Genomic DNA, 16,160 nt, shown 5'->3' with positions numbered 1-16,160 from the left:
GTTCTGTAAATCATCAAGAGATTTGTCAATAGAGACAAATCTACTTTCTCCCCAACTGTATCTTATAGTGGTTTAAATGTACCAGGTTTGGACAAATCCAGTTTTCAAGACTTGTGAAGAGTATCTGCTGTTTTATTAAAAGAGAAATTCAAGGATGACCTTGGGAAAATTTAAGGCTGGGTAAACACATGTGTTGAACTCCCCTCCTTTTTGCTGCCTTTCAAGCTTCCAGAAATTGCCACTGAATTTAGGAACAAACTGCCAAGTAATAAAAGATGAAAAAAAATAATAATGGATATGCCAGTCCTTAAAAAAACCAAAAAACCCAAAGCTTTAATATACTGAAAAATAAAGAAACAAAAAAAGGGGGGCGGGGGGAGAAAACCAGAAAAGCATCATAAAGAAAAGAGTCATTTAGCCCATTTCTAAAACACATCATTAAACCCTGACACCATAACATAATATTGATCAGTCTTTCCAGTACAGCAGAGAACAGCTATTTCATAGACAGAAAATGAACTCAAATCACAACAGAAATCCCAGCCCTGTTGAAACTGATTCTGGAACCATGCTGTTCAAGCATTTGCCTCTCAAAAATATAATTTTGAGTCTCTGCCTCCCTTCTTCCTCTTCTCCCACCATGTTGAAAGATTACCCTTCCCTGATAGAAGTCCTCACTTCTTTCCAAGTGAAGTAAATGCACTGGTTTGGTGGGAAAATAAAAAGCACCTTACCATATTTCTTAAAATACAGTTCTTCACTAGCATAATTAAATATGTGTTGATATGCCATCAGAATAGCTTAGAATTTGGATAAATCCACATATTTTTATTTGATAATTTTAACATAATTCTCCTTTTAAAAACAGACATACAATTTGCTGACTTACAAAACAGAGAATTGTTCTTTTTTCCATCTCCATATAATTTTGTTTTGTTCTTCCTAATAACATGGTTGGTACTGTGTTACTGGGTGACCATCACAGTATAAGAAATTAATGAAACGTGCCCAGTTCTGTTGAAGAATAAAAAGGAAATTTTCTTTTGTGCACCTAGTTTCCTTTCTGTATGTGATTTTTGAATTATGAAAAGAAAATACTCTGTCTCATTGTTGATGCAATTGCTGCAATAATACCATACAACATAATCTATCTGAGAGGCTGAAATTCCAATGGAAACATTTATTTTTATATCAACTGAAATATTTTCTTTTGGGATATTATTAGCAATAAAATTGTTAAATTAAAAATAGAATTTAGACATTTAGAAAACATTATGCAAGGCACAGAAAAAGGAAATACAAATATCATTCAGCCATTCATGCTTCCACTATGACTATAACCTATTCAGGCATTGCCTTCTGTTGTTTAAACATCTAACCTCTTTTTTTGAGAATCCCATTTCCATCAGCTCTATCCAGCCACAACTTTCAGAGTCTTCCCTGGCCACTCCATCCATTCAGTTTACTTTTCCTTCATATATGTTGGGGCATTGGCAAAGGACCATGAATTATGGGAAAAGAATGCTGAGAGTGCAGAGATGTTACAGAGATGTTACAGATGGGTGGTGGTGGTGGAGGAGGAGGAGGAGAAGATGAGAAATCAAAAGCTAGATTTGGATTGGCTAGAAGAAAATACAGGATGTGGAACTTATCAACTTTCTGAAGTGACCTCTAATCTGTTTGCAGTGAAACTAACCTCTAGGCAGTGTTCCATGATTCACTTTTCAGTCGGTGGTCTGGAAATGTATTTGTTTTATGATTCCATCCTTGTTCATTTTCTCCATGTGGCCAGACCATATCAACATGCTACTTTTTTCCTGGTCACTCATTTTTATTTCAGTCCACATTCATTAAATCATGCCTTCATTCTTGACTCTGTCCCTCCTTTTTTATCCCACAAACTTCTTAAGTACCCTATACCCACTGCATTCAACTTACTTCATGTTGTCCTGACATACCTGCTCTTTATTTCTATATAACGAAATAGGCAAAAGCATACTCTTCTACACATTCATGTTCAATTTGTTTGACAAACATTCCTTGCAACATAACATCTACTAAACATTTTCCTTCTACCAGCAAATTTTGGGGGGGGGGGGGGTTAGTCAATAACACACACATATCTGCCCCAACAAAACAAGCTGTCTCTATTCATTTCTAACTAGAAACCAGTAGCCAAGCTCCCTAAAAATAACCTTGAATTTTAAAGTTGAAAACTCTCTTTGACCAAAGGCAAAAAGACAAAAGTATGTGAGGCAGCTTGGAATGATGGACGTATTTGTGCATAATGACTCAACTTCCCACAAGTATTGCAAGTAGCTCCCTTTGCAGGACAAAGACCTTTAGGAGAATATAATCCAAGTTGGCTGACTCTGCTCCACTTCATTGTAAACAATGTATATCCAATGTGATATTCAGCCATTTGCTTTTTCCTGCCCAATAGTTGGAATACATACATGGTTTCTATTCAGGGAGCATGGCTTTTTTGTTCTATTATTTGAAGATACTGTTCAGGCATTTTACTGTCATGAGCTGTATCCAATATCTTAGCTGACATTAGCAAAAGAGCATCTCTGTATTACTTACACTTGCAGTCATGGTCTATGTTTGTAAAAGCCCAAGATCTGGCTACTTGACACAAATAGGTGAGAAAAGTGTTCTTAGTTTGTTCTTCCGGTTGGCAAGTCAGATGGAAATTGTATTGTCAAAGTCTGTATTACAGGCAGATTTGAAATACTTGAAAAGCACGAGCTTAGTTTTCTCATAATGTACAGCTTCTCCTGGGTTAAACAGCCTTTTAAAAATCTGATGAATTTCACAGCCAGAATAATGCAACAGCGCTGCTCTCCTAGAGATGAAACCATTTTTTTAAGGAGAAGGGATAGAGCTTCTGGCCTCCCTTCCAAGTCCTAAAGTAAAGGAAGAACCATACAAGAAAAATTCAGAAAGCATTCTGACAACACTAGGCCACAGAATGGTAGCTTAATGTATGAGAGAGAGAGAGAGAGAGAGAGAGAGAGAGAGAGAGAGAAGGAAGGAAGGAAGGAAGGAAGGAAGGAAGGAAGGAAGGAAGGAAGGAAGGAAGGAAGGAAGGAAGGAAGGAAGGAAGGAAGGAAGGAAGGATGGATCTACTTCTACTCTCTAAATTTTATAGGAAAGAATGCATACAGGTACCTTTGCATTTCATGCTTCCAGGTCTCAGTGAAGTCTTATTCCATCCTCATCACCAATGTTGCATTTCTTGAACATTGTCCCCAAAGGGGTGCCAGAGCCAAGGAGGTATTGCAACAAACTGTATTAACATCAAAAGAGATCCAGCCCTTTCTGCCTTTCATTACATTGGTTCTTACAACTGGTTCCTGGCCACCTTGCTTGGGTTAGTTCCAAAATCAGGTCTGGCTTACTTCTGTAAACTGGTGTCCTGACAAGGATTAGGAAATGGCTCATAATAGAAGACACTATCTATCTTTTTCCCTAAACAAACCAAAGGGCTAAACAATAGCTAATGGATTACAATGGAGCATTACAGTGCTCTTCCCATTTATCCTTTTGGTTGCTCTTCCATGTCTGCTATATAAAACTTAAATTAATAGGGCCAGAACTTTTCTGGGTGTCAGGTTTTCCATTTCAAGACAGGACCTAAGTACACATTTTTGGTGAGCGTAGTGCACACCATTGCTGAATGGGTACTTGACACCTTAATAGACTTTTTTGCTTGTGAGTTCTAGTATATATATCTCCTTTCAGGGTGAGGACAGCATTGCAGGACCATGGCTGCCTATGTGTGACAGATTTGAATATGGTTTGAGAAAAGTATGAAGCATATATACTTGCAGATAAGCCCATCTGTGGATAAACCGACCCTTGAATTTTTAACCAAAATACCATGAAAAATGTGCCACCTGCGGATAAGCCAACCTGCATTTTTTTCATGGTATTTTGGTTAAAAATTAAAAAGCTGAGGGAAAAACCTACCTTATATACTCAAGGATAAACCTATCTGCAGATAAGCTGGGGGTGCATTTTGGCACCTAAAATTCTCGGCTTATCCACAAGTATTTACAGTGTGTGTGTGTATGTATGTGTATGTATGTGTGTGTGTGTATACATACATACATACATACATACATACATACATATATATATATATATATATATATATATATATATATATATAAAGAATTTAGCCTTTGTAGTTAATAAATGTGGCCTCCTGCAGACATTATGGCCCTTTATGACATGTGCTAAGCAGCTTTGTAAAGTATAGATAAGATGCCTTATGGAGTGTTAATGGGCTGTGAAGAGCTGAATTACTCTTACTCTGATAACCTCAGATAAAGTTGCTGAAATGCTTAATGTAAGTGAGGGCCAGGTTTAATTTTCAGCTTCAGTTTCTGGCAGCTGTATGGCATTTTAAATTATATCTCCACTAATCTTAGCACTTTGATACTTTTACATGCAAGGTCATATTTTGTTTCATGTTCTTTTAAAGGCTGCAAACCTAAACAAATATCAATGAAACCATTACTCCATATTCAGTTTCTTTTCCATGTTAATAAGTTTGTGACCAAGGACATTTCATCATTCCTCTTTTCTTTCTGTTTTGAAAGCAAGGAAATGTACCCTGGTTATTTTATTATGCCCTATATCAATTACGCTTAATTACATCCTATCTTGCAGGATAGAAATCTTTTAAAGAGAAGCAACAAGATCATTAGTAAAATCACAAAACAAAATTTTTAAAAGCTCTTTCTCACAGGGTAGGTCTTTTGCTGCCTTGGGGCTGTTCTTCATTTTTCGTGGATGGCAAAAATAAAATTAGGATTTTCTGACTTTTTGCCTTGTTTTTGCTTTTGGAGAAGGGGAAGGGATTGTGCCCAGAGGTGGCTCAAGTGCTGCAAAGAAAGTTTTAGGGAATTGCTGGTCTGGGGCCACAGTTTGTCCACTGTCAGGGTAGATCTGGGCAGGTGGCTTCTTAAAGGGAGGAATAGTCTAGGTGGAACAGACTCTGATTGGTCTTTTCTTGCATCCCTTCTTCTTCCTTGGATGAACTGTTGAAAAATACAATTCTTTTCTTTCACCTCTCTGGTCCATTAAATTACATCAAGTCTATAGCTGTAATCCTCAATACTCTTCCAATGTGATTAGTGAGGTTTAGACTGAAAATACCCTTGAAGGCAACAGAATGAAATGATCAAGTCAAGAGATGGTTGAATCAGCAATTCAGCAATGCTTCAAATAAGATTATACTTTTTAACAAGTACTCCTCACTGTAAAAAGCTATCTGTCGAAAGAATACTGATTCTGCTAATGTTCTACTTATATAAAAGGGTGTTTTATCGTAGAGATGAATATTCAGAGCTTTTGGCACCTTCCAGCTCTGTGATTCTTTGAACACTTGTACACTTAGGGGGAAAGAGAATGTAGTCAAGCACATGAATAACTACTACAATTTTAAACAATTGTGTGCAAATCTCTACTGTGCAGAGCACTGAAAATTTCTGAGTGGCACTTTTTTGGGGGGGGCAAGGGGTGGACAAGACTGAAGCAAATAAGATTTCAATAGCTACAGCATACCTGTTTTTTTTTCCCCCGGTTGCATTTTCTGGCTTTTTTTAAGCTGCTGATATAACAATTTTTCTTTTCTTTTGAACCTGTCAAAAAGAGTTTTGGACTTCTGGGCTGTCTGTATTTTTCCTTCATCTTCGGCTCTGCATTTCTATCTTTTTAATATCATTTTGTTATTCTTGGGCCATTTCCCTAACGTATGACGTCTGTTTTTAATTTTATTTCTGTCTTCAAGGTTTTAGCTATCCTGCCCAATTTTGTATCATCTCCTTATACATTAATTCAAATGTTGAAGAAACAGAGACCAGGACTGAGCCTTCTGACACCCTTCTTGATGCCTGCATTCAGTTCATTCATTCATTCATTCATTCATTCATTCATTCATTCATTCATTCATTTATATTATTTATATGGTCACCCATCTCACAACAGTGACTCCATTTGATGAGGAAACATTAATACATAAAAATTTGACACCATTTACTGTATATATCCACATAATTGTCATCTCATGTAGCCCCCAATTAACTTGCTAATGAGAATGTCAAATGCATTTCTGAAATCAAGATATACTATGGCTACAGTATTCCCACAATGTACTAAAAAGAATAGATAATGAAAAATGTGATAAACTTAGTGTATTAGTTTATAAATCACAATGTGGCAAGCAATTCCATATATCAAAAAATCCAGATCTGGTTATAAAATTAGAAAGAGTTATCAATTTTCTCCAGTATTTCCTATGTACAGATTAAATTCATCCCTTTTTAAAACTAAAAGGCATTTGTTCAAAGCTATGAATAAGGGATGTTATTTGTTTTTGAGAGGTCAAATTTACCATCCTATGTACAGTACATGAATAGCATGGCAAGTTGTGTTTTGGTTTTTTTTGGTTTTTTGTTCTGGGTTTTTTTTTTTTGGTAGCACATGATGCAACCAAATTACTGTTACATTTTTCTGGACAATTTATTGAAACAAGATACAAATGTACAAATAATACATCTTTGTCTTTGATGAAGAAAAGGGCCTTCTTTCAATTACTTTTTTCCTGTATTTTTCTCCACTTAGAACATTAGCTGCTATTAAGTAGCACTTTCTTTGTACAACAAAATGGAGCTGTGATCAAAGATCTTCCCATTTGCTGAAACATTATTTCATACACAGACATGGAGACTGAGATAGCTCTAACTTAGTACCCATTTTACCGAGAAAAGCAACCTAGTGCTTCCTAGGATTCCTGCTTCACAGGACTTTTATAAACTAGTCTGGCAAGCTCTGTCTTTTTAAATAACACAGTTATGTCACACCAGCATTTCCTACAACATCACAACCAAAGAAGATAGCATTATTATCAGTTCTGGGTTTCAGCAGAGTGCCTATTAGTTAGCAATAGTAAATGGTGAATGTTTATAATCATGGGTTTCATATAACAACATTTTGGGGATACCATTCGTGATTATAGGTCAAATTTCTCGCCTGGGAATATTAAGCTAACACCAACTCTAAAGCCATTATGTATTTAGTATTTCAGACAGTGCTGAATGCATGAGATTTTGGGATTTCATCACAGCAAAAAGACAGAACTCAGTGAGAGCTTTGTCACTGGTGTGAAGGTACTCAAGCAAGAGTTTGTAATAGCTTCATCTCCAATCATACTGTTGCCATTCCCATCGTCACTTTTTGTTCTAAGTTACCTGAGACTGTCAATGTATATGAATTATCCAAGGTTGCTTTTTTTTTTTTTTAATTGCCCCAAACTGATGGAATAGAACACTATATGAAAGCTGGCAAAAGAGATTTAAATTGATCCACTCATTCATTCATTCATTTATTAAATTTGACCCCACCCATCTCCCCCCAATGGGGGACTCTGGGTGGCTCACAACTCATTAAAAACAATAAATAAATATACAATTAAAAGCCTATATGCACAGTTACTAAAGATAAAGGAAAAAGTCCAGGAGGCCGATGGTTCAGGGCAGCAACGCGAGGCCTCTAAGGGGCTAGCCAGCCCCACACTTGATGACTTCCCTCCCCACCCCAGGCCATATGGCAGAGCCAGGTCTTCAAATACCTCCAAAAGGCCAGGAGTGAGGGGGCCAATCTCACCTCCAGGGGCAAGATGTTCCAAAGGGCAGGGGCTACCACAGAGAAGGCCCGCCTTCTGAACCCCGCTAGTCAGAGCTCTTTTGCTGAGGGGATCTGGAGTGTGTCTGCTCTGTGTGATTGGGTGGGATGGGTTGAAGTCATGGGGAAGAGGCGGTCCCTCAGGTAGCCTGACCCCATGCCATGTAGGGCTTTAAAGGTGATAACCAACACCTTGAATTGGACCTGGAAGCAAACCGGTACCCGTGCAGCTTGAGGAGCAACAGTGTTATGTGGGTCCTTCTTCAGGCCCCAAAAATAGCTTGCGCGGCTGCATTCTGGATCAGCTGAAGCTTCTGGATACTCTTCAAGGGTAGCCCCATGTACAGCACATTTCAGTAGTCTATCTGGGATATAACAAGGGTATGAGTGACCTTTTGAAGGGCATCCCGATCCAGGAAAGGGCATAACTGATGCACAACCCAAAGTTGTGCAAAGGCCCTCCTGGCCACGCCTGCCACCTGCTCTTTGAGCAGGAGCCGTGAGTCCAGGAGGACCCCCAGATTACTCACTGGGTCTGTATGGGGCAGTGCTACCCCATCCATCACCAAAGATGACAAAGTCCCGGATACAGAGGAGCCATTAACCCACAGCCGGTTCGAGTCCAGCCTTCACGTTAAACAGGGTGAGCTCCTGTTTCCTCCCCAGTTCCTGTCAACCCAACAGGTCGAAAACTCACGTGAGTAGATAAATGGGGACTCTCACTCCGGTGGGAGGAAAAATGCTGGCGGTGCCTTGCAAAAAAGGAGTCGGGAGCAGTTGCCGGTAAGCGCGAAAAACCGCACGGGCCCGAAAAGGGCACGAAGCAACGGAAACCCCGCCTCCTGCGCTCGCCAGCTGGGCTCTGCTCTAGGAAGGAGGCTCTGGCAAACCACTTCCGAAAAACAATTGCCTTGAAAACTGCAAGGACTCGTCCAAGCAGTCACTGCAGGGTCAGCAATGACTGAGCGCAGACAAAAAAAAAAACAACAACTCCGTCCTTGATGTGGGTGTGTTTGTGTGCACATCCACATGTATTTATTTAGACAGTTATAATAGATGGGAGGATTGTATGGAAAACTCCTATACTCCCAGATACTTTGACTTTTTAATTTATAGTACAGCTTCTGGCCTCAGTTTAAATGCCATATATGTATCCTGATATTTCATATGGACTTGAGAGAGAAAACCCCCGTCTCTGTGTAAGAGATGGCAGCATAGTAACCCTGATAATAATACCCGCCCAGACTCCATTGGGGTTGGGGAGCTATAAATAATAATAATCATACATAGGTAGAAGCAAAATCCTTTCAATTGTTTTTGTTCCAATTATATTAGCAAAGCTATTGTAAGTTAGCATAAGCCATAGGATGCTAATGGTCTCTTCGTTATTGTTCATCATTGTTTTCTTGTGAAAACAGTTCTCTTGGCAGAGTGCTAAATTATATACTGCCTCTCTCTTGCCCTCTCCTTCATTACGTTAAAAAATTTGAAGGCCTCGCCTATTTTATAAATATTCCACTGTTTAATCTGCAGGCTCTACCTGAAGGGCAGACAGCATCTTGGGACACCGCCAAAGAAGATGAAAACCGCAATAAGAATAGATATGGCAACATCATCTCCTGTAGGTGCAAATTCAAACTGAACTGAACTTCCTGTGTGTATCTGTAAGCATCTTATATGTATAAGAGCACAACTGTAACAAAGAATAAGAGCGTAATTTCCTAGTCTTTGGAACATTTCTACTTGATAACAGCTTCTGTGTTAAAGTTCTCCCCTCCCCCAGTTTGTTCATTGATTTATTGTTCTTTTGTACCTCAGGTATCCATTTGTCTCAATGGACTCAAATGACAAAATTCTGCTTTTCTGGGTGGGGGGGGGTGTCTTCTCATATATTGAAGGAGGACTGTGAAAAGAGATAGGAGAATAGCAATTTCATGATATCAAGCTCTTCTCCCAGCTGAGCATATGTCTCTTTGTTGGCCAGGAACCTATTTTCCCAGGGCAAAATGCATGCAGAGCCCTTGATGCACTTTGCTATTTGGGGCATGGCGTTTTCTCCACATATTCTAAAGAACATACAGAAATTGGGTCAGGAGACTTCCTCTGTCACTGTTTCAGTAATACAGGCTGATAGGCCTTTAGCAGAGAGATGTGATGAACTTCCAATGTGGTTCAAATCATAGGTAAAAGATGAATTAACAAGATTCATTTAAATGTATAAGATTTGGTGCCAGCTGCAGGTAAGTGAATTCCACAGATGGGGTATTATCACCAAGAAGGACTTGTCTGAAGTCACTGGTCCATATCCAGAGAAGGAATTGGAAACAGAGCCTTCCCTCTGATCTCAGTGCATAAACTGGCTGGTATATAACACCCCACGAGAAATGATTCCTTCAGTTGAAAAGAACAGGACTATTACATGTGAGAGACCTCCATGTATCTATTGGCTTTGCTTTGGATTACAGGGTGAAACCAATATTGACATTATTACCAGTAGCATGGCAGCTAGATTTTCACGATTGCCATGTGTTGTCAAATTGTTACTTGGGACAACTGTTTAGCTTTACTTGGCATATTATAACACAAGTTAAAGAATACTTGTTCTATATAAATACTTATACTTGTTCTAATAGCATGAACTCACCGATCCTGATTTCTTTAGAAAGCTTTGCTCCACCCACATGTGTCAAAAAACGTTTCTTTCAGAATTTTGGCACAACACAACATGTACAAGATTGTATTGTAAATATTTTACCTCCAATAATACTATTATTCAATAATAATGTAAGGTAACATAATGTAAGGTATAATAATATAATGTAAAATAACAGCGTAATGTAACAAACATAAAACATAACGTAACATAAATATGCACAACTATTTGAATCCGAAGTGGAAAAGCTTTGGAGAGGATTTGGACACACACTTGCTACACCTCCTTAAAAAGCCACACTTTTTTCTGGAGTTGCATGTACTGTTAGGGTACAATGACCTTGTCATGCCCCCTTGGTGCTCCTGAAATAAACATGTATTTTTCTGGGACTGTGTGATTTCTAGGTGAGCCCAAGAAGTGGCATTTTCTTTAAGGAAGTGCCAACAGATGCAACATATGATCACGTTCTAAAACATCTTTTCCACTTCAGTTCAGAATAGCTGCACAAATGATAACGCTTTGAAAAATGCTTGGCTCATGTAAACTGTTTTGATGATACAAACGTAACTTAGCTGTCGCTGCCTTAGACCTTAAAGCAGCTTCTAGTTCACATAGATTAAAATAAACTGAATTTAGGATGTATAAGCAAAGTTGTATAAGAGCACAAAGGAGGAATGAAAATTTATTTATTAAGTATGTTTACGGGGAATAGAACATTATGTACAAGGTAGGTACCTAGGAAAGTGCCAAGAAAGCACTATCAAACTGATTAAAAGGATGTTAACCTTTATGAAAATGTTTACTAAGCTGAATCATCGTTCAAGAAAAGGAGAAGCTTAACCATAGCTCTAAATATATACACAATACTGTAAGTATAAAGAGAGAAAAAGGCTGAGTACAAATAAGGAAATGTAAAGGGCATAAAACATGAGCATACGAGTTTAACTCAATGAAGGTAATGATAAAATACTGAGAGACTGCTAAAATGAAGACATATGATTAAAAAATGCATATGAGACTATGAATATAAAGACATGGAAAATAGATAACAAGATAATGACTTTTTCTCCTGGAATAATTGCTGACTTGAATTAAGAAAGCAATTAATGTGGGTTCTTAGAAATAGTAGGAATAATCAATTTTTAAAAGTGTGGCAATTAGGAGTGACACAAAGTGGAGGTCTTTGCTTGAAACAGTGCTCCGTCCAAAGTCAGATTAGTACCAAATCTGCTGGCATTTAGAAAAGCCACTAAGACAGTCTATCTGAGAATACTTTGGGGGATTGGAATTATGATTGCTCCCCACCTGGCAGGAGGTGATTGAGAATGATTTTCCTCAGTGTGACAATGAGTAGGAAGTTATATTATTATGTATGTTTGGTCACACAGCCAGCCAGTTATTTAGACTGGAATTGGCATTTTTATCCACCTATTGAGTCCTTCCCAAGGACTGGGATAGGCAGATGTTGTTATCTGATGGTGTTAAAGGTATCATTGCAGGATGTAAGCTGTTCCAAGTAAAGCTACCTTTTGCTATTGACTGATGGTGATTTTGTCAATGCTGATGGTTTTCAAGTGGTGCTCCAGATGTTTTGGGATTGCACCCAAGGTGCCTATTACTATTGGCACTATCTTTGCTTTCTTTTGCCACACTTGTTCTATTTCTATTTGCAGGTTTTTGTATTTTGTGATTTTCTCCAGTTCTTTCTCTTCTATTCTGCTGTCTCCAAGTATTGCAGTATCCACTATCCAGACTTTTTTTGTCTTTCTTATCAATAATTGTTAAGTCTGGAGTGTTGTGTGGCAGGTGCTTGTCTGTTTGAATTCTAAAGTCCCAGAGCACTTTAGTTTCTTCATTTTCTTCTTCTTCTTCTTCTTCTTCTTCTTCTTCTTCTTCTTCTTCTTCTTATGATGATGATGATGATGATGATGATGATGATGATGATGATTTAATGGCTGCCCACTCCAGTGGACTCTGAGTGGCTTACAAAATCCAAGTTCACAGTTAAAACAATTAAAAAACATAAAAGAAAACAGACAGCCCAGACTAAAAACAGCCATAACAATAATGGTCATAACAATAACAATAAAAATACAAGAAGGGCCTCATAACTAGTACATTAACCCCAGTCCTGAGAACAGAGCTGGGCCTGAAGGGCCTTCCAGAATCCCAGCAGAGTGGCTGCTATCCATGCTGTTCCAGGAGTGGGAGGGGCTGCAACATAAAAGGCACATTACCTTGGTCCTGCAAGATGACAAGGTTTAAGAGAGAGGACCCGGAGCACACCTACTCTGCTGGAACATACAGGTAGGCAGAAGCAATTGGTGATAGGCAGTCCCTCAGATAACCAGTCCCTATGCCATGAAGGGCTTGATAAGTGATGACCAGCACCCTGAATTGCACTCAGAATGTTATTGGCAGCCAATGCAGCTTGCATAGTGATGTTGACACATGGGGATAACAAATGTGCCTGTTACTGCTCACACCACTGCCTTTATGTTGTAATTTTTATGTTATTGCTTTATTGTATTTTTTGTACTATTTGTAAGCCACTGGGGAAAATATTGAAAATTCAAAAGGGTTCATAAACATTTAAGCACCACTATGTTTAAGCATCCCCTTCATGGATCACTGCCTTGTCGTGGCGAAGGGGCTTGCGTAACTCAGTGAAGCCATGAGCTATACCGTGCAGGGCCACCCAAGACGGACAGGTCATGACAGAGAGTTCTGACAAAATGTGGTCCACTGGAGAAGGAAATGGCAACCCACTCCAGTATCCTTGCCAAGAAAACCCCATGGACAATGTTAAAAGGCTAAAAGATATGATGCCGGAAGATGAGCCCCTCAGGTCGGAAGGTGTCCAATATGCTACTGGGGAAGAGCGGAGGGCATTTCCAAGTAGCTCCAGAAAGAGTGAAGCGGCTGGGCCAAAGCCGAAAGGACGTTCAGCTGTGGATGTATCTGGAAGCGAAAAGAAGGTCCGATGCTGTAAAGAACAATATTGTATAGGTACCTGGAATGTAAGATCTATGAACCAAGGCAAGCTGGATGTGGTCAAACATGAGATGACAAGATTGAACGTCGACATCTTGGGAATCAGCGAACTGAAATGGACGGGAATGGGTGAATTTAATTCGGGTGACCATTATATCTACTACTGTGGGCAAGAAACCCTTAGAAGAAATGGAGTTGCACTCATAGTGAATAAGAGAGTGGGAAAGGCAGTAATGGGGTACAACCTCAAAAACGACAGAATGATCTCAGTGCGTATCCAAGGCAAACCATTCAATATCACAGTCATCCAAGTCTATGCCCCAACCACTGATGCTGAAGAAGCTGAAGTTGACCGCTTCTATGAAGACCTACAACACCTTCTAGAACTAGCACCAAAAAGATGTCCTTTTCATCATAGGGGATTGGAATGCTAAAGTAGGAAGTCAAGGAGTAATCGGAATAACAGGCAAATTTGGCCTTGGAGTACAAAATGAAGCAGGGCAAAGGCTAATAGAGTTCTGTCAAGAGAACAAGCTAGTCATAGCAAACACTCTTTTCCAACAACACAAGAGACGACTCTACACATGGACATCACCAGATGGTCAATACCGAAACCAGATTGATTATATAGTTTGCAGCCAAAGATGGAGAAGCTCTATACAGACAGCAAAAACAAGACCAGGAGCTGACTGTGGCTCAGATCATGAGCTTCTTACTGCAAAATTTAGGCTTAAATTGAAGAATGTAGGGAAAACCACTAGACCACTCAGGTATGACTTAGATCATATTCCTTGTGAGTACACAGTGAAGGTGATGAATAGATTTAGAGGATTAGATTTGGTAGACAGAGTGCCTGAAGAACTATGGACGGAGGTCCGTAACATTGTACAGGAGGCAGCAACTAAAACCATCCCAAAGAAAAAGAAATGCAAGAAAGCAAAATGGCTGTCTGATGAGGCTTTACAAATAGCTGTGGAAAGAAGGAATGCGAAAAGCAAGGGTGAAAGGGAAAGATATAAGCAACTGAATGCAGATTTCCAGAGAATAGCAAGGAGAGATAAGAAGGCCTTCTTAAATGAACAATGCAAAGAAATTGAGGAAAACAATAGAATGGGGAAGACTAGAGATCTCTTCAAGAAAATTGGAGATATGAAAGGAACGTTTAGTGCAAAGATGGGCATGATAAAGGACAAAAAAGGCAGGGACCTAACAGAAGCAGAAGAGATTAAGAAGAGGTGGCAAGAATACACAGAAGAACTATACAAGAAAGATCTTAATGTCCCTGATGTCCACGCTGGTGTGATCACTGACCTTGAGCCAGACATCCTAGAGAGTGAAGTCAAGTGGGCCTTAGGAAGCATTGCTAACAACAAAGCTAGTGGAGATGACAGGATTCCAGCTGAGTTATTTAAAATACTAAAAGATGATGGTGTTAAAGTGCTGCACTCAATATGCCAGCAAGTTTGGAAAACGCAACAGTGGCCACGGGATTGGAAAAGGTCAGTTTACGTTCCAATTCCAAAGAAGGGCAACGCCAAAGAATGCTCAAACTATCGCACAATTGCACTCATTTCACATGCTAGCAAGGTTATGCTCAAAATCCTACAAGCTAGGCTTCAGCAATATATGAACCGAGAACTACCGGATGTACAAGCTGGGTTTCGAAGAGGCAGAGGAACTAGAGATCAAATCGCCAACATTCGCTGGATCATGGAGAAAGCACGAGAGTTCCAGAAAATATCTACTTCTGCTTCATTGACTATGCAAAAGCCTTTGATTGTGTGGATCACAACAAACTGTGGCAAATTCTTAAAGAGATGGGAATACCAGACCACCTTACCTGTCTCCTGAGAAATCTGTATGCGGGCCAAGAAGCAACAGTTAGAACCGGTCATGGAACAACCGATTGGTTCAAAATAGGGAAAGGTGTACGACAAGGCTGTATACTGTCACCCTGCTTATTTAACCTATATGCAGAGTACATCATGAGAAATGCCAGGCTGGAAGAATCACAAGCCGGAATTAAGATTGCAGGGAGAATCATCAACAACCTCAGATATGCAGACGATACCACCCTAATGGCAGAAAGTGAAGAAGAACTAAAGAGCCTCTTGATGAGGGTGAAAGAGGAGAGTGCAAAAGCTGGCTTGAAACTCAACATTAAAAAAACTAAGATCATGGCATCTGGACCCATCAATTCCTGGCAGATAGAAGGGGTAGAAATGGAAGCAGTAACAGACTTCATTTATTTGGGCTCCAAGATCACCGCAGACGGAGACTGCAGCCATGAAATTAAAAGACGCTTGCTCCTTGGGAGGAAAGCTATGGCAAGCCTAGATAGCATATTAAAAAGCAGAGACGTCACCTTGCCGACAAAGATCCGCATAGTCAAAGCTATGGTTTTTCCAGTAGTAATGTATGGCTGTGAGAGCTGGACCATAAAAAAGGCCGAGCGCCGAAGAATTGATGCCTTTGAACTGTGGTGCTGGAGAAGACTCTTAAGAGTTCCCTGGACTGCTAGGAGGTCAAACCAGTCAATCTTAAAGGAAATCAACCCTGATTGCTCATTGGAAGGATCGATAATGAAGCTCAAGCTCAGATATTTTGGCCACCTAATGCGAAGAGAGATCTCTTTGGAGAAGACCCTGATGCTGGGAAAGATTGAAGGCAAAAGGAGAAGAGGACGGCAGAGGATGAGATGGTTAGATAGCATCACTGAAGCAATGAGCATGAAACTGAGCAAACTCAGGGAGGCAGTGAAGGACAGGAAGGCCTGGCGCAATATGGTTCATGGGGTCACGAAGAGTCGGACACGACT

At 39.6% G+C, this 16,160-nt stretch overlaps 1 protein-coding gene across 1 annotated transcript in view; it reads left to right on the top strand.

Annotated features, from left to right (window-relative positions):
• Positions 1-16,160, top strand: part of PTPRT (protein tyrosine phosphatase receptor type T) — a 678,601-nt gene that overhangs the window by 616,507 nt on the left and 45,934 nt on the right. The window contains exon 19 of the mRNA XM_088154570.1: positions 9,229-9,316. Coding sequence (XP_088010696.1) covers positions 9,229-9,316 — 88 coding nt within the window. The remainder of the gene's footprint in view (positions 1-9,228; positions 9,317-16,160) is intronic.

Source organism: Python bivittatus, unplaced genomic scaffold, assembly GCF_059951505.1.
Source record: "Python bivittatus isolate LINGU-HERP-01145 unplaced genomic scaffold, Pbiv_v1 ctg000700_np1212, whole genome shotgun sequence".
NCBI classification, from domain to species: domain Eukaryota; kingdom Metazoa; phylum Chordata; class Lepidosauria; order Squamata; family Pythonidae; genus Python; species Python bivittatus.
This window is presented reverse-complemented; position numbering and strand designations above follow the sequence as displayed.